Genomic DNA, 19561 nt, shown 5'->3' with positions numbered 1-19561 from the left:
ATACTTCGGATATGAGTGTAATTCTTTCTTTAATTTATTCACAGATGGCTAATAGCCCTAATCCTGATGAACCCATTGATCTTCCGGATTCTGATTCAGATGATGAAGTTTCTGATTCTCATCAAACGGAATCAAAGAAGAAAACCTCTAATGTCACCTCGCTGAATAAGCCTGGAATTCATTTCAAGCGCCAACGAAAGCTCACTTCAGATGTGTGGGCAAATTTTGAATTCCTTGATAAACCTGACGAACAAGGTAACATCATTTGCATGTGTAAAAAATGTGGGCAGAAATATAATGCTGAAAGTAGGCAAGGAACTGGTAATTTAAAACGCCACATTAAGAAATGTAAAAAAAGGACCTTTAAAGATGTGGGTCAGATGATTATTGATTCAAGCAGTTCTGGTTCTATGATGAATAGGGTTCCTACAATTGATTATGATATTGTTCGTGAGATGTTGTCTATTGCTGTGGTGAAACATGATTTGCCTTTTCAGTTTGCTGAATATAGTGCTGTTAGGAAGTTGATTAATTACATAAATCCTGATGTTAAACTTGTGTCTCGAAATACTTTGAAGGCTGATGTTCTGAAAATGTTTAAGAGGGAAAAAGATAAACTTAAGGAGGAGTTGAGTGTAGTTAAGGGTAGGATTTCTCTTACATCTGATTGTTGGACTTCAATTACTACTGATGGTTACATGTCTTTGACTGCCCATTTTGTTGATAATCAATGGAATTTGCAAAAAAAAATTCTGAACTTTCGTTTTTTGCCTCCACCTCATACCGGTGTCCATATGTCTGACCATGTCTATGATTTTCTTAAAGAGTGGGGTATCCAAAAGAAAATCATGTGTATTACTCTTGATAATGCTTCCTCTAATGATGTGTTTGCTGATGTAATTAAAAATGAACTTGATTTGGTATGTGGGGGGGATTATTTCCATGTGAGGTGTTGTGCACATATCCTAAATTTAATTGTGCAAGATGGGTTAAAAGAAATTAATGAGGCTGTTGTTAAGGTGAGAGAAACTGTGAAGTATTGTAAAGGGTCTCAGGCTAGAAAGCAACGTTTTTTGACTTGTGTGGCACATGTTGAACTAGACTCAAGTAGAGGATTGAGACAAGATGTCCCTACTAGATGGAATTCAACTTATTTGATGTTAGAGAATGTTTTGTACTACAAAAAAGCTTTTCTTCATTTTCAAAAGGTTGATGCCAATTACATTCATTGTCCAACAAATGAGGAGTGGGGGAGAATAGAGAAGTTATTTAGATTTTTGAAGGTCTTTTTTGATGTGACAAATGTTTTTTCGGGTACTAATTATCCTACCGCTAATGTATACTTCCCAAATGTGTTGAAAATCCGTTTACTCTTGAAAGAGGAGCTTGAAAATTCTGATAACTTCATGCATAAGATGGCAGCAAGAATGAATGAGAAATTTGCTAAATATTGGACCAACTTTAGCATAATCATGGCTGTGGCTGTTGTTTTAGACCCTCGATTTAAGTATGAGTTTGTGGAGTGGGCTTTTAAGAAGGTGTATGGGGAAATAGAGGGTACTAATGAGTTGGTGAAGTTCAAGGAAAGGTTGGATTATTTATATGGTGTTTATGTGACTGAGGCTTCCACAACAACACCACGAACAAGGCGTCGTTCTTCTAGACAGCCTAATGAAGAGCAAGTTGATGTTGCTTCTGATTCTTTTATGATGGTAACTGTGAACACTTGCTTTTTGTTTGATAATCAGCTTTAAATTCTGTTTTTTGTATGCTTTATTGTAATTTTTGTTTAAACATCTTTTAGGACTTTGATAACTTCTCTTCTAGCAAATCATATGTTGCTGCTAAATCTGACTTGCAAATCTACTTGGAAGAGCCATTGATTCCTCGTGCAACCAACATTAATATTCTATATCATTGGAAAACAAATGTTGTGAGGTATCCAATTCTTTCAAAGATGGCAAGGGACATCCTTGCAATCCCTATTTCAACAGTAGCTTCAGAATCTGCCTTCAGTACTGGTGGTCGAGTTTTGGACTGCTATAGAAGCTCTTTGAAACCAAACACAGCAGAAGCTATCATTTGCCTCAAAGATTGGACTTTTGGTGAAGGTATGAAAATAGTTTATGTATTTAAAATTACAATTTTTTTTGTTTCTTTTTTGTACTATTTTATTTATGCTTAAGGCTGAAATTAACTTTTGTATGTATTCTTTTGGTTGTAGCTAATATGGATCCGCAATTGCAAGATTTATGTGGAAAAATCATGGCCATGAAAGTCAACGATGATGTGGGGGATACTCCCAGCCCCAGCCCTCCACAAAGTGCACCAGAAAGTCCTGCTGTCATGGAGAGTCAAACCTGATTATGTTGTTAATTTCTTCTAAAATTAGTTGATGAAACTGTTACTGTTATTTTGGACATGTATTTGGTTTTCTAGTTGAACTTTTATTTGCCTACTTGGAAGTATTTTGGACATGTAACTCTTGAATTATGTTGTTAAGTTATGTTTGCTTGAATTATGTGTTGAATTTGAAGTCTTGAATACTTGAATCTTACAGGTTAAAGAAATTAGTCAAATTACAGGTTAAAAAAATTACAGTATAAAGAAATTAGTAAATTACAGGTTTTTATTTTATTTTTTTTTAATTAAAAAAAAATCAGGTTTAGGCGGGTCGGGTTCAGGTCGACCCGTTTATAATCAGGTCGGGTTCAGGTTGGTTTTTTTGACCTGTTTAAGTAAACAGGTCGGGTTCAGGTTGGGGGGTCCTGACCCGTTTATGTAAACAGGTCGACCTGAACCCGACCCGACCCGACCTGTTTGCCAGCCCTAGTTTTTGTAAACCCAAGGGAAAACATTTGGAATTTCGAAAATTCCAGGGAAAAAACAAAAATTACAGGCATTTCTCCCAAAAATTCCAAGCGTTTCCTTTCCAGTTTTTTTTTTTTTTTTTGCGGCTTTTGTTTTTGTCATAACTTTTGATCCCAAAATAGTGTAAGGGTGTCAATTTTGAATCAAATTTTATATTTTGGCAATTATTTTCATCCTAAATATTAAAATGATTACAAATATGGCAATTACTTATTACTGTCATAACGTCCAATTTTGCTAATCACAAAAAGTAACAAATTGGGATATTGCCGAGATACACGATAGTTGGAATAACAAAGCATAGTATTGTTTTTCATCATTGTTTGGGCTTTTTTCTAAAGATCTTGGACCCTTCATGCCCAAAATATTTACCCAATTCAACTATTGTAGGTTGGTTGGGCGGGCTGGTTTGAGAATTTTGAGGCTAAGATTAAATAAAGACACACACACAAAAAAAAAAAAAAAAAAAAAAAAAAAAAAAAAAAAAAAAAAAATATTCGGCTTAAAAATAATGCAAGCACAAATTAATTAATAACCCCAAACTTAATTAGGTGAAAGATTATGCCCAAATCATGTCGGGCCAAGATGATGAGTTGGCGGAGAACTCACATTGTGACTTTGAGGTCACACGTTCAAATCCCATCAACTACAATTGTTTGGGAGTAGGGGGATTCCCTTACCTCCCTCCTCTATTCTCAAGTGTTGACCTGCGGTGCTACGCTTTAATACTATATCTTTCTCCTTTTAAGGTTTCCACCCAAACCCACTACTGCTTTTGGAGTGTTATTTTTTTGAACGAATGTAATCTAATAAATCTAAAGCAACAATTATATCAAGATTAGAGGTGTCAATTTGGGTATTCGGGTCGAGTTCAATGAGGTTAGGTTAGGTGTATTTCAAAGTTAAGTGATGCTAAATTATTGTGTTTGTGCAAGTCGAAATTTGAATCGGTTTTTTCGAGTCAGATATGATCAAGTTAGTTTTTGACACTTCATTCAAAATAATATACATTTGGTTCATCTTATATATACTGATGCAAAATTTTACAAAAATATTATCATAAACATTGTTGAACATTAACTTTTTAAATTTAATTCCGATCAAACTTACAAATTTATAATGATTTCGGCTTTGCCTAGGCCGATAACTTGTTAAAAACAAAGGTAGAGCTATTTTTTCCCTAAAAATATCTCACATTCAATTCAATGATCTAGCATTCTAGCCCCATGGGTGCTCCCTCAAGACATCCTCCAAGGAGACAAAGCTAGGCACATGAGCAATGACCGGGAAGTCGAAACTCGCCACCTTCCGAAACCGCCTTTCCCGGAGATTATAGGCTAGCACAAAGTGATGTGCGCACAACATTAGTATCTCCTCATTGTCGAGAATATTGATCACTTGAATACACTGGTACGGGTTCCACCATTCGATGATAGGGTCCCGAATGGAGAGCCTTAGTGCCCATGATTCCGGCACGCCGTATTCCTCCATCACCCAAACTTGGATATCCGGCCTGAATGCCTTAGCATCAATCGCACATATTGAAAGACAGTTACCTATTACCCCCAAATTTGACCAATGGTAATTGTTTTTCTTGTGTAATGAAAATATTGGTGGTGCTTTAATCGCCTTGAAATTCTCCTCTACAAAGTCAAATCCACAAGTTAGCTCAAAATTAGAGCTCATATTATTTTGATCATCATTTATACTATTATTATTGTCAGCATAATCATTTTGCTGATCATTTTTGTCCAAATTCCAATGAAGTGTATTATTGATGAAAAAGCCAGGAATTGTTGAGGGGATAGGAAATGGGGCATCCCCAATTTCTCTCCATTTATTCCCACTACAAGATCATAAATCTCGACCCGCTGTCGAGACGGCGGGTCTCTTTTCTTGTGAAAGATGCGGAACACTTTGTACCGATTGGTACGCCCGCAGTGCCCGAAACCCGCCACCACCTTTTTTTTATCATCAACCGTGGTGGCGGGTTTCGGGACTATAACAACCTGACGCATAATCGGATTCCAAACCAAACTCGGCTTCTGAGTATTCACCCCCCTCAAACAGATCAACCCATTACACCCGTTTCCAAGTTGAATGTTCAAATTGCGAAGATCAACCACATGATTACGATAATTCGTTGTAAACCGCATCTTAACAATGCCACAACTTTGCCGATCGATTACAGATTTTTTTTTTTTTTTTTTGCAGCAAAGATGACGTTCCTTAACTCGAAGGAACAAAGTTGTTGGCATATGATGAGAATATACTTTGCAGAAATAAGAATCCGAGATTAAAGATCGCCATGATTTGCAGACATACCTGCAATCAATTACCGTTTTTAAGGGTAATCTTCCCAAGATGTTGATCAATATGCTACATGGTAGATCTGATACTACAACCCCAGAATTTGATGATGATGATGATCCTGACATCAGAAATTTGAATTCTGAATCTTGCTTTTGTTTTTTATTTGAAAGCATATTAATTTAAAAAGTAAAAATCAACAAGTTATTGACACCATAATATATAGAGTATATGTATTTACAATCTATTAATCTGATGGTAAAAAAACAATGGGGATCACTAGATTCACCACCACCACTGTTGATCTCTTTCATTAAAATTTTCCTCACTCCCGGGCCTCCGGCGACCCCCTTCCAGCACCCCAGGCCCCTCCCCAGCGCCGGCGACACCAACCCCGGCCTCCTTGCCGCTCCCTCTCCCTTCTCCGACTCCTACCCACCACGTAAAAAACCCTAACTCCGACGACGTATCAATCCCATTACTCCAACGTTCAGATTTGTTGGTGGTTTGAGGGGAGGGGAATGAGGTTTCGGTGATGGTTTGGGGGAGGGGAGGGCGACGACGACGGTGATGAAGGTAGCCAGGGGGTTTGGGGAGGGGAGCTGTTTCCGGTGATGAGTCATTGGTGGTTTGAGGGGAGGGGAATGAGGTTTCGGTGATGGTGGTTTGGGAAGGGGAGGGCGGCGACGACGGTGACGACGGTGATGGTGGTTTCGGTGATGTGGGTAGGCAGGAGGGTGGTGGTATGGAAGTGGCAAAGGAATGGAATGGAAATACCTTGGGGTGGGGAATGAACTTGGAGGGATTTGGGGGAATGAAGGGGGTAAAGGGAATTGGAAAAGTGGCCTAACAAACAACAACAACGGGAATGATTCCTGTCAATTCCCATTTCCTTTGTTGAATAACCCCAACCAAATAACCCCTTAAGGTATTATAACAAATCACTATTTTAATGTAAGTCTATGTATTCTAGTTAACAATAAACCACTATCTATGATATAATTTGAAAATTAGTTATCTCAATTTTTCTCAAAATTTTAGAACTTTTAGAATGGGCCAAAATTTAAAAATACTCAAAAGAAAAATTCAATCAATTAAACATAAAAATAAAATTAACATAATTAACAGACCCTTCAAAATAATAATAATAATAATAATAATAATAATAATAATAATAATTAACAGGCCCTCAACTTGAACAAACATGCATTGACACTTATGGATAATTGTATAAAGTCCTAATGATATACGAAGTGCACACTAGGAGAGTCGTATAGCCTTGAAAATTTTATATCTCTAAGACGTTTAATTTCCTAACTAAACATGAACTCATACTTAGTACAATACGAGTAGTAAATACTCCGTAGAAAACTAACACAGTTCTAATACGATTACGAGTCGTATTCTTGATATGCAACCCTCTCAAAGACCCAAAAGATAGACTAATAGGGACTTTGAGAAATTAATTTAAGAGAGAATTTTATTTTATTTTTTTTAAAAAAAATCTTTTGGTTGATTGATGATGAAGAGTCATCTTTTGATTTGTTTGTATCACATATTTTAAAATTAAAATTAAAATTTTAAATTAACTTTAAATTCCTAACTTGCAAACATGTTTTTAACTTTATCCATTAAAAATAAATTATAAATTTATCTACTAAAGGAATTTTTTTATTAATTATATTAGGATAAAAAAAAAAGCCATTAATTAAAAGATTAAAAGACCAAATTATAATTTTTTTTTTACAATAAACCAAATTATAATTAAATAAATACACACGAAGAGATATATAATATACTACCCTTTATTTCAAAACTTTAGCCTTTAATTAGTTTATCTAGCAAAAGAAACGTTTAATATAGAGAATAATAACCTAGATAGAAATTATAGATTATAGATTATAGATTAGGTAATAATCACCAAATTAGAGGATAGAAATTATCCAGGTTTATATGCTAATAAAAGTGGATAGATATTAAGGATAATATTTATATAAAAAAAAATTCGTAAGATATCTAATTGCCTATAAATATTAACTCAAAATTTCTCAATCTTCATCTTTCAAACATCAATTGTACGTGTGTTTTCTTATCAAAGAAAAAGATGAAAATTCATACGATTTCTCTTCTCTTAGCAATTGTCACGATTTTTAGTGTTACACATTCAGCATTAGGTACGGTTGTTTCTCATGATGGTCGCGCTCTTCTCATCAATGGAGAGCGTAGGATCATACTCTCGGGTTCCATCCATTATCCTCGAAGTACTCCTGAGGTACATAATTGTTACACTATCAACGTGACAATTAATTTTTGATATAGGGAGGGAGATATATACAATTATTGTTTTTGATAAAGCTATCTTATTATGATTTTATTACTGAATTTTTTTTTTTTTTTTTTTTTTGGGATAGATGTGGCCGGATTTAATCAGAAAATCGAAAGAGGGAGGTCTCGATGCCATCGAAACATACGTGTTTTGGAACGCACATGAACCAGTTCGAAGGCAGTACGATTTCACTGGCAGAAACGACCTTATAAGGTTTCTAAAGACCATTAAAGATGCTGGACTATATGCTATTCTTCGTATTGGTCCATACGCTTGTGCTGAATGGAATTACGGGTAAACACATAAGCTGTATATAATAGCATATATAGACATTGATTTTGCTAATAGAAATAGTAATGCGATAACTAAATCTAGACTATGAGAATATGTGAATAATTTATATTGCAACTTTAATACATGTTACATGTCTTGTTTTGAATAGAGGGTTTCCCGTATGGTTGCACAACTTGCCTGGGATCCAGCTTCGAACTGATAACAAAGTGTTTATGGTAAACATTGATTAGCCAATTTATCATATTCTTTTTTAGACATACAAATCTTCTTTTGTTTGGCTAAAATTATCATAATTTGTACAGGATGAAATGCAAAATTTCACAACATTGATAGTTGATATGGTGAAAAAGGAGAACCTTTTAGCCCCTGAAGGTGGCCCGATTATCCTAACCCAGGTTTGTTTATCTATGGACTAACCCAAATTTATTTAAGAGAATAAAACATGATCTCAATACCTTGTTAGACCATCTAATATAAGAATTTGTAAATTGTACGGAGTATATGCTAAAGAATTGTTTTATTTCTCTTCTAATGACGATAGATTGAGAACGAATATGGCAATGTTATGGATCCTTATGGAGATGCCGGAAAAAGATACATCAATTGGTGTGCAAAGATGGCCGTAGCTCAAAACGTTGGAGTCCCATGGATTATGTGCCAACAAAGTGATGCACCCCAACCAATGGTACATATAAAATCTTAGCAAATCAACAAATTTGTTACTTCCAATTTAATTGTATGATTAGCATCTAATCTCATAATTACATTACATTTATTTCTCTAAAATCAGATTAATACTTGCAATGGATGGTATTGTCACGATTTCACTCCAAACAATCCCAACAGTCCCAAGATATGGACCGAAAATTGGACCGGCTGGTTAGTTGATTACATAATTTGTTATATACTATACTAAAAATTTGTTCAAAAATATGGTTAATTTATAACATGTATGTATTAATTAAATGAATTTTTAGGTTCAAAAATTGGGGAGGTAAACTTCCACACAGGACTGCTGAAGACGTTGCTTATGCAGTTGCACGCTTCTTCCAAACAGGAGGCACTGTACAAAATTATTATATGGTAAACACAGTTCTCGAAAATTCGTACGTACTCAAAAATTTAATGAATTGTTAACGTATGTAGCTAACTTGTGATTTTAAATTTAGTACCATGGTGGAACAAACTTTGGAAGAACTACCGGTGGTCCGTATATTACTACGAGCTACGACTATGATGCACCCCTCGATGAATACGGTATCTAATGTTAAACCATCAACAACATATAATACATGTCTAGTAATTCTAAGAAATCAATTGAACAATTAACAAATTTATGTGTTTGTATGATGTATAATGTAGGAAATTTGAATCAACCTAAGTGGGGCCATCTCAAGGAACTTCATGCAGTGTTGCACTCAATTGAAAAAGTTCTCACTTATGGAGATATTACCAAAACTGATTTGGGCAACAATGTTACGGTACACAAATAATTAAACTTAAAGTTTTACTAATTTGTTTAATTTGTGATAATAATAAATTGCATTAGAAATTACACATATATACATTTAATCATATTGTAATTTAATATGTTTAGGTGACAACTTACAAGACTAGAGTGATCTGGAGTTGTTTTATTAACAACGATAACACATCCAATGATGCAACAATAACATACAACGGCAAAAACTTTACCATTCCTGCTTGGTCCGTTAGTATCCTTCCCGATTGCAAGAATGAAGTGTACAATACTGCTAAGGTGAGACTTTACTTACGTGCACATTCACATATATCGCGAATTTTCAAAGTATTAGGTCAATTTAGTTAACATCAATTTGATTGATTATAGGTGAATACACAAACTAACATCGTGGCGAAGATACCTAATGGAGCTGAAAAAGAACCAAGTGCTCTTACTTGGAGTTGGACGCATGAAAGAATTGGTAAGTTTGCCAAAGGCGGTAAAGGTGACTTTGCCAGGGATGTTCTCCTTGAACAAAAGGCGGTTACTAACGACTCCAGTGACTACTTGTGGTACATTACGACGTAAGTATTGTACAAAAGTTAAATTTCATCGTGATATTATCTAAATCAATCGATATATATTGGAACTAATATATGATTTTGTGGTTCGAATTGTGATTCTTAGTTTCCACCTTGAGAAAAATGATGCACTTTTGAACAATGACGATGTGAAGCTTAATATCAATTCAAGCGCCCATGTTCTACATGTTTATGTTAATGGCCACGAACTTGGTAAAAATTGATACTAATTTCGTTACATGATTATATTCACTTGATTTTTTGATTTTTAGCCGATTTAACTATGTAATATACTTTAATTATTTTTAATTTTCGTGTAGGATACGAATATGTTAACACTTCTGCCTACGTCTACACTTTTGAGAAGAAGGTCAAATTGAGAAGTGGGAAGAACATAATTGCACTCCTTAGCGCCACAGTTGGACTTAAGGTATAGTACACATTTTCGCGTACAAAATTGCAAATATATATAGCTACTTACATGTAAATTAAACCTAAAGTTGTAAATCTTTTGCTTGTAGAACTATGGTTCATTTTACGACTTGACACCAGTTGGAATAACCGGTCCAGTGAAGTTAGTCGGAAAGCAAGGGGCTGTGCTCAAGGACTTATCTAATCATGCTTGGACGTACCATACTGGTTTGCAAGGCCTCGATAATGATCATCTCTACAGTGAAAAATCGCTCTATGTCAATAAGTGGAGGAGTAGCCATGGCATGCCCATTAACACTCGAATGATATGGTACAAGGTAATAACACGCGTAACTTAATAAATTATAGTTCTTATTTATTCTAATTATTGTTACATTAGGTAGTTTGTCATGTGACATTATAACTAATTGTGATCGATGATCATGTTTTAATTAGACAACGTTCAAGCCACCATTGGGAACAGACCCCGTTGTGGTGGACTTAAGCGGCATGGGCAAGGGAGCCGCTTGGGTGAACGGATTGAGCATTGGAAGGTATTGGCCTAGTTATGTATCGGATAATGACGGTTGTACGCTCGAACCTTGTGACTACCGCGGCCAATATGATAACAACAAGTGCCTCACCAATTGCGGGAAACCCATCCAAACAGAGTAAATTCATGTCTTTTTAACTTGTATACCTCTTATGTACATACGTTCATTATGTCGAGCTCTATAATAATTGTTTTATTGCATACATGTAGGTACCATGTACCACGGTCTTTCCTAAGGGGTGACGTGAACACCCTTGTTCTATTCGAGGAACTCGGAGGGAACCCAACACGAGTTAACTTCAAAACCGTCCGTGCAGGAGGAGCTTGCGCGAATGCATACGAGGGAAATTTACTAGCGTTGTCGTGTGAAGGCAGGGCAATTTCTGGTATAAAATTCGCTAGTTTTGGTGCACCTCAAGGAATTTGTGGCTCTTTTCAGAAAGGTTCTTGCGAAAGTGCCAATGATGCTAAGAGCATCCTTACTAAGGTACAAATATTTTTCACGTTACATTTCATAATACGAATTATTATTATTATTATTATGATTATTATTTTTATTTTGCGAGCTCTAAATTTTTTTTAATTTTGATAGGCTTGCGTTGGCAAAGAGTTTTGTCTAGTGGATGTCTCTGAGAAGACTTTTGGTGCGGCTTCAAGTTGTGGAGACAAAACCAAGAGACTTGCCGTGGAGCTCGTTTGTTAATTATAGTTTTAGCCAATTATTTTTTAGGAGTTATGAGTTATTCTTTAAGAAATTATGAGTACGATCCATAATATTTACTTTCATTATTGTTATTAGAGATATTAGCGGGATAGTTATATATTTATAAAATGTTATTGTCTTTTATTTAACATAAAAATCAAGCTTATTTTCGTTAATTTCTCGATTTGTTATATTAACGATGCTTTCCTATACCCTTGAGTACAAGCGATTACATATTCTCTACTCGCATTAGAGTTTCACTCAAAATAACTACAATGAATGTCGTTGTTGAATCACCCTTTACAATGTTCTTTGTGGAAAATCCTTGGAAAATTTGGTTTTTTTTTTTATTAATAAAATAGGTTAGTTCCGTGCGATGCACGGTTTTAGCTATAAAATTTTTGCTCTTATGTACATAATATAAATAATTTTTTTTGTAAAAAAATAATGATCTCTCTTGGTAGATATACTGAGCTAAAAATGACAAAAACCAACCATCAATTTTTTTATTTTTTTTTCTCCATAGGAAAATTGACATTTAATAAATTTAGTCCTAAAAGCTTTTAGGAAAATGTATAATTAATTCACCTTTTCCAAATATTAAATTTAGCTTGAAATGGAGAAAAAAGATGCTATTTAAAATTTTGGAGGGGATTTTTTTTAATAAGAAGCTAACACATGGCAATAGTGATATCAACGGTAATTACTTTAGTATTATTTATTTATAGATAAATGCAAGCATTAGCTTCCAATGAGGAACATATGTGAAAATAAAATAATCAAAGGTGTACGATTTTGAGAAGATAAATCTATGATACAGTTAATCTTTTTTTTTTCCTTTTTTGACAAGTATGATAAGAGTAATCTTAGAATAGGTAAAACAAACTACTGTATTTCTCTAATATAGGATGAGATCAAAAGCCTAACTATTGTTTGGAAATCGGCAGCAAAAAGGATAAATTTGATCAAAGGCCTAACCATTTCTCAAAATTACTCCCTTGGCTATATCCGAAATAAAAGTCTTACTCCGTTTTTCTTCTAAAAACTTAGTTCTTAAATAAAATTGTTATTTCACTTTTATCTATTTTTCGATCACTTTTAATAAATCAAATCCTTCTATTCGTAACATTTAACTCAAACTTAATTTAATCAAACTTGTTATTAATCAAGTCTATGCAAACCTAGGTGAACTCGTAATTTCTATATTCAAACTTGACATAGACCCTAGACTTATCCAATCCAAACTTGATTTATATTGAAACCTTGATTCGAACATAAGGCTTTTTTCGATCTTAAGTTTATTTACAAACTAGATTAGTTATCGTGCGATGCACGGTAGTAATAATTTTTTTTTTAATAATTAATTTGTGATATAATATAAAAATGAGGTAACTCATATAGAATAAACAAATGCAATGCATATAAGAAAAATGAAATAATAAGGCAAAAATTATTTAAACTACAATTGAAAAAAATAAATTATTTTTGATTAGTTGTGTTAAAAATATTTAAAATAGTAACATTATATTACATTAATGATGCATGTTATTCCCAATAAAACTATAAATTGTAGATGTTGTATAGCATTATATTAATGAATTAATTTAATTTTTTTTTTAAAAAAAAAAAACCTATACAATGTACATAAAAAAAAAAGCTAAATAGAATTATTTTTTTTGACAAAAAAAAATTAAAGCAGACACCATATATTGTATAATTTTTTAATGATAGCTTGACATATCTCCAAAATGATCAATGTAAGCATGACCTGTTTTAATAATAGTTAATAGATTTTTTGATAAAAAAAAAAGTTATAAGTTGGTAAAATTATTACAAATATTTAATAGAAAACTAACTCAATTATTATTATTTCATAAGATTTTAAATCAACACCATGAATAGAAATGGTTTTTTTTTTTTTTTTTTTTTTTCACTGAACCCCACTATTGTACAACTATATAATGGTAATTTAAATGATAATATTGTATTTTTGGCTCCATTATTTTATACTCTCCACCATATTTCAGCCTTCTAAATTATAGCTTATTCTCCCTTAATTAAAAGGTCTCAAAATCTTGTATAACTATTTTAAATAAATTGAACACGAAGTAAAAAGGAATACAATTATTATAAAGATAATATATATAATTAGGAATAATATATTATTATAGTTGTATTATACAAATATATCAAAAATAAAAGACTTTTGCTAAAAAAGGAAGGGAGATTTTTAGAGGGAAAAAACAGCACCAAGAAGTGATACGTGTCATTCCTTGTGTGCAATTTAGTATTACTAGTTGTTTTTGCCGCGCGCGAATTTTTTTGTTAATCAAAGTAAATTAACGTGTTTGTTATAGTTAATAAATTTGTGAACTTTAAAAATTGCATTACACTTAATTTGAATACTATTTGGAAGTTTTAAAATGAGAGAAAAAAGTAAAGGGATTTAACTCCATGACACATACAAAGTTGCAACAAGTTTGAATTAACCATATGTAGTAAATCTGGATAATTTGTATAGTATTCATTTTGGGGTAACAGCCCAAAAGAGGTAGGTTTGTAATGATAGTGTGCAGGTAAATGGACCATGTGTTACTTTCTGTTTTGTAATTGACTCAATTTAGTGGGTTTTATAAGGGCTTTAGGATGAGGTTGAATCTGATTATGTAACATTATTTTATAACATTGCTTGAATAGGTATCATTAATAACGTTTTGCATATTAATAACAATGAAAGGTATCATGGGGTTAGAAGGGTTGACTAATTGATATGAGGTTTCGGATGAAGAAGCCATTGAAGCAGCGGAAGAGTGTAACGGTTTCGGATTATAAGGAATCTGATACCAAATAAGAGAATAGAAAGATTGATTTATGTTTTCTTGATTGATTACAAAAGATATACAAAGGTATATATATAAGTACAAGAGAATAAAAAATAATAATCCCTACAATTAAGGAACAAGATAAATACATTAACTAAGCTAACACAAGATAAGAATAAAGCTGTTGGAGTTGTTGAGCAATTGTTTCGGCAATGCTTATCATTTGCTAACACTTCAATGGATGAGAGAGCGTCAGAAAGGAGCTGAAATTAGAAGGATGGAGTGGAAGAGAGGAAAAACTGGTAAAGAGAAATGGAAAGCTGCAATAAGAGAAAGTGATCGAGAAAAGCTAAGGTGAGAGGAGAGAGAAGAAGAGAGAACAAAATAAGGGTAAAGAAGTAATTGGACTTTTTTGTTGGCTTAAAGTGAGGGCAAAATAGTCCTCACACTATTCCTAAGGAGGTCATTATTTTTGCAACTTGTGGCTTTTAAATAGTTATTAGATGTTATTGATTGATACTCTCGCCCAATCGAATTCAACCTAAGTTGAGACACACTAGATTCGGACTTGACCCGAATTTGAAATACTCCGGTTATGAAATCTGAACTCAATACTCAAGCGATCCAAAGTTGACCTAAATCCTAAACAAATTTGTCCTAAACTGATGTCGACTCAAACTCAATCGAAATTAATCCCCTAACATGACATGAGTCGAAACCGGTTCTAACTTCTAACCAATCCGATCCGACCCAAAATTACACGAATCCAATGTGACCAATCCATCCATAACCAATCCAAACCCGACTCATTCACTATATGCGTGTGATACACCCATACAAGTGATACAACCATACCCCAATGGCCCAATGTATGTAAAAGAAAATAAACAATCAAAATTGAGAATTGGGCAAGAAATGCAAGCCCATCCAAAAGACCATTCAACCCATCTATTCAAACGATCAACAATTCAACCCACCCACCCAACGTTACAATTCTAGAACTCTCTTCTTTAACCAAATTTAAAACATAAAAACAAACAATCTCCTTGAAACTTCTAGGGTTTCATTCATTATCCTTCCATCATCTAATCTTTCACACTCTCTCTCCTTCTCGACTCACTCACTTCGCTCTTCCACATCTCTGTTCACCAATTAAAGAGGTAATTAATCATTCATTGTATTTCAATTGCATATTTGATTATCTGTTTTTCTCTTGAAAGAAGTTGTTGCATTATTGTCTATATGCATGAATTTCTGTTCTTGTTAATTGATAAATGGGGACTTTTTTTATCAGCTATTTTTGAATTCTGGGTATTATTGTATAGTATATGCTCACTAATGTGTATTATTTGAGCTAAATTTCAATTATATCTGCTCATTCTTGCTAATGGGTTAATGGGATTTTTAGGCAATTTTATGTTGTGGGTAGTATTATTCTATTACTAAGTATTTGCTACCAATTTTTGTTAGTGGGTTAATGGGATTTTTATTTGCATTTTTATTTGCTAAATTTAGAATTTTGGGTAGTACGGAGTATAGTATAGTAATTCTCTTCAATTTTTTGCTAGTGGGATGAGTGTTTTTGCTGAATTTCGATTATATCTGCACATTATTGCTAATGGGGTTAAATGTTTTTTTTTTTTTTTTTTTTTTTTTTTTTGTAAAATTGAATTGTGGATTGTATTGTTTTGTATCTGCTCTTCATTATTGTTAGTGGAATAATGAGATTTTGTTGCTAATTTTGAATTATGGAAGCAGGAAAATGGCAGCAGCTCAACTTACAGCAGCAACTGTTTTAAGCAGGAGTTTACCCACTTTTGAACGGCTTAGGCCTTCATCACTTAAAGTTGGCGCTTTTGTTCCGTTAAGACAAGGACTTAGCCAGAGGTCTTTCCGCCCTCTCGTTGTTAAAGCTGCTACTGTTGTTGCCCCTAAGGTACTTTTGCTTCATTTGATTTTGGCTGGTTTTCATTATTAGGTAAAATAAAATAGTTTTGTATGTGATTTGTCGTCCAAGAACTGTTGTTATTGCTGGACTGTTATTTGAAATTTACCTGTTAAGGATTCTAGGAGTGATTGTGGCATGATTTAATAATCGTGTGGTAGATTATATGTGCTGTTTGTCGCTGTCTAGCAAGGAATGATGCAGTATTGAATCGGTTGAGTGTTTTATATAGGATGAAGGAATTATTGGGACTAAGTATTCAATTTGATGATTGGTAGAAACAATGATGAAGTTTAAATCGTTGAGCTGTAAGTGTAATTCACCAAGTAGAGCTGTTTGATTGTGAGGTTTTAGGAGGAGAGCCTTCCTGTCATTCCCTTTTTTACTGAAGAGTTGTATTAAGGTCTCTAAATTATTGTAGTTTGTAGATGTTTTGTCAACTACGACTTGACAATTTTCAGAGTCATCTAATTATTGGGTGCTCTGGTATAATATATAGGCCAATAGTTTTTGTGTGAAATTATAAGATACATATTTTTTTCATTGTCTTTTCTGTGTAAATCTTTGATCAGCTGTATAATATACTGCTCTGCATTAAGAGGTGCCTTGACTACTCTTTTTGTGACCTATTGATAGCTGGTGTTGACTAATTGGAGTTAAAAGAGATTCTTGTTATGTCATCCATTATTGATGTTCTCAGCCACAAAGTTTTCTATGTTTGAACAAATGGTTATTGCTGTCTGTTAATTTATAAACATTCTTTGTTGGTGTTTGCTAGCTAAAATCTATTTTTAGACCATTATTTGCTGAATCTATGTACAGAGTATATTTATAAATGATAATGTGAAATCATACTTGCTAGAATTAGTTTATTAATTGCTGTCAAGTTTGTACTTCCCCAGTTCCCCCCTTCTTGGCATAACTGAAAAGGCTTCCATGTAATTTGAGGTTGAATTTTAACTGCTGATTATTATTTTCTTTCTAAATATACTAATAAAAAAAATGATCATGCACTGTTGGTGTAAAAGTTTAGTTCTAGGATACTACATAGGCTAGTAGTTACACAGATAAAGCTTTTGGATGTAAAAAATTGTCCTTAAGTATTGTGAAGATTGTTGTTGCCTAATGAAAAACAAGTTTTCTACTTAAATTTGATAAATCACTCATCTACTCATTATGTTGATCAAATTGAACAGTATACCGAAATTAAGCCTCTGGCTGATAGAGTGTTAATCAAGATCAAAGAAGCAGAGGAGAAGACCTCTGGTGGAATATTGCTACCCTCAACGGCTGTGACTAAGCCCCAATCTGGCGAAGTGGTAGCTGTTGGAGAGGGCAGGACTATTGGGAAGAACAAAGTAGAAATTGGTGTCAAGGTAACTACTCATATTTGACTAATAAATGTTTTTTTTGGTGCTAATACATTTTGTTTGCTGGTTGACAAATGTTTTTCTGTCCTCTTCACTTGGTGCAGACCGGTACCCAGGTAGTATATTCCAAGTACGCAGGGACTGAGCTGGAGTTTAATGGGACTAACCATCTGCTACTGAAGGAAGACGACATTATTGGCATTCTTGAGACAGATGAAATAAAGGATCTTAAGCCTCTGAATGAGAGAGTTCTCATTAAGGTCAGTGTTTGAGTATCGTATTATCAATTTTTATACAAGTGCTACTTATATGTGAAATCTCCCCTTGGGTGAATTATCTTATCTTATCACTATCACTATCACTATCACTATCACTATCACTATCACTATCACCTGCCTTGTTTTGTTATGTTATTTTTTTAATCATTTGATTAGATGTATGAGCAATACAGGAAAATTGCATGTGTTTATTTTTGGCACAATCAGATGGTGAATTTGTTACCTGAAAATTAATTGGATTCAACAGTGCAGTATCTAATGTTATCAATAGTCTGAAGATTTAGAAAATAGACTTAAAATGGGTTTATTAGTTTTGGTCTGTGCCTATATGATAATCTAAAGGGATTTGGAAGCTTGACTCCATCCTTGGATTTACATGTTTGCAAATATTCTATCTTGTTCTAATCTTTATGAGATTTAATTGAATGAAGCATGCATTTGTTCTTTATAATTCTCCTACTTTTGATGGAAGCTGTTATTAAATATTATCGGTGCCTAAACTTATAGGTTGCTGAGGCTGAAGAGAAAACTGCAGGAGGTTTATTGTTGACCGAGGCATCGAAGGAGAAGCCCTCAGTTGGCACTGTAATTATCTCCAATCTCACTTGTGTTTGTTTATGTCTTCCTTTCTTTGGGGGGTGGCCGGGTGGGTGTGTTAATGCCCCCCTTTTCTTATAATGCTTACAATTTTTTTGTGGAACAGGTGATTTCTGTCGGATCTGGTCCCTTGGATGAGGAGGGAAACAGAAAACCATTGTCAGTTTCACCAGGAAACACAGTGATGTATTCCAAGTATGCAGGAAGTGAGTTCAAGGGCAAAGATGGTTCTGACTACATAGTGCTTCGGGCATCTGATGTTATGGCTGTGCTCTCCTCTTAATCACTGATCCCGAATTGTAAAAGGAACGTTTAGGTGGTAATGATTTTTGTAGCAGCTTGCAGGATAATTATGAATCATGAAGTGGGTCCATATAGTTGTGCTTGCAATTTTGGTTGTTGAGTCTTGAGTTTCACATTTCACTTCAATTATGTATTCTTGAACCCAAAAACGAAATCAATAGAAAAACAAAAGGGTTCTGAATGTGAAGATTGGGGCTTCTTTAAAGAGTTGTTCATGTTTATTATTTTCGTACTTTGCCAGTTGGGAGAGGACTCCTTGAAAATAAGGTTGAACATGTAGTAATAAATTTAAAACATGGGGCAAATAATTTAGGTTTGACTAGGCTGTATGATTTCTATGTGGAGTAATAAATTTGGAGTATGAGATCTTATTAGAAATTTTAACTTTTTATGATTTTATATATGATTAATAGTTAAAAATACGCATGGTTGAAAATGCAAAATCAAATAAGTTAAACTATTATTTCTATCAAAAATGTCATAACAACTACAAGCCTACAAGTAGTGGTGTCAAAAACTTACCCGACCTGAAAGATTTACTTGAAATCGAACTGGTTAGATTTGAGATTTTTTATCCGAATTCAATTTGGAGTCAACCCGAAGTTAATTTGAAACCGACTTCAACCGGTAATGTATGATCCAAACCCAACATGAAATCGACTCATAGTTAATTCGAAACCAATAAGACCGGATAATCCAAGATCCGAAATCGATTTGACCCGATCCAAAAACTAC

The 19561-nt window shown here is 33.8% G+C and overlaps 2 protein-coding genes across 2 annotated transcripts; both read left to right on the top strand.

The window, feature by feature from the left end:
- The first annotated feature begins 7261 nt into the window (after positions 1–7261).
- Positions 7262–11744, top strand: LOC110721732 (beta-galactosidase 15-like). Its single transcript, XM_021900920.1, has 17 exons — positions 7262–7453; positions 7593–7801; positions 7950–8016; positions 8104–8196; positions 8343–8486; positions 8592–8680; positions 8779–8884; positions 8971–9058; positions 9164–9282; positions 9399–9560; positions 9651–9847; positions 9951–10057; positions 10165–10274; positions 10366–10593; positions 10712–10926; positions 11019–11295; positions 11401–11744. The coding sequence occupies exons 1-17, from the start codon at positions 7286–7288 to the stop codon at positions 11509–11511; spliced, it is 2490 nt and encodes an 829-aa protein (XP_021756612.1). The 5' UTR covers positions 7262–7285; the 3' UTR covers positions 11512–11744.
- Positions 11745–15346: 3602 nt separating this feature from the next.
- On the top strand, positions 15347–19192 carry LOC110721810 (20 kDa chaperonin, chloroplastic-like). The gene is made up of 6 exons (XM_021901010.1): positions 15347–15493; positions 16092–16269; positions 17475–17654; positions 17753–17908; positions 18434–18511; positions 18630–19192. Exons 2-6 carry the CDS (start codon positions 16096–16098, stop codon positions 18804–18806), a joined length of 765 nt encoding a protein of 254 aa, XP_021756702.1. The 5' UTR covers positions 15347–15493; positions 16092–16095; the 3' UTR covers positions 18807–19192.
- Positions 19193–19561: the final 369 nt, after the last annotated feature.

The sequence above is a fragment of the Chenopodium quinoa genome, unplaced genomic scaffold (assembly GCF_001683475.1).
Source record: "Chenopodium quinoa cultivar QQ74 unplaced genomic scaffold, ASM168347v1, whole genome shotgun sequence".
Classification (NCBI taxonomy): Eukaryota; Viridiplantae; Streptophyta; class Magnoliopsida; order Caryophyllales; family Amaranthaceae; genus Chenopodium; species Chenopodium quinoa.
The sequence above is the reverse complement of the archived record's forward strand: the minus strand, read 5'-3'. Positions and strand labels throughout refer to the sequence as shown.

What these genes read in the sequence shown, in the direction of transcription:
- LOC110721810 (XM_021901010.1), top strand. Translation starts at nt 16,096, where the DNA reads ATGGCAGCAGCTCAACTTACAGCAGCAACTGTTTTAAGCAGGAGTTTA. An exon ending in AAGTAGAAATTGGTGTCAAG is followed by an intron (nt 17,655 to 17,752) that starts GTAACTACTCAT and finishes CACTTGGTGCAG; the next exon opens with ACCGGTACCCAGGTAGTATA. An exon ending in AGAAGCCCTCAGTTGGCACT is followed by an intron (nt 18,512 to 18,629) that starts GTAATTATCTCC and finishes TTTGTGGAACAG; the next exon opens with GTGATTTCTGTCGGATCTGG.
- LOC110721732 (XM_021900920.1), top strand. Translation starts at nt 7,286, where the DNA reads ATGAAAATTCATACGATTTCTCTTCTCTTAGCAATTGTCACGATTTTT. An exon ending in TGCACCCCTCGATGAATACG is followed by an intron (nt 9,059 to 9,163) that starts GTATCTAATGTT and finishes TGTATAATGTAG; the next exon opens with GAAATTTGAATCAACCTAAG. An exon ending in GCGCCACAGTTGGACTTAAG is followed by an intron (nt 10,275 to 10,365) that starts GTATAGTACACA and finishes TTTTGCTTGTAG; the next exon opens with AACTATGGTTCATTTTACGA.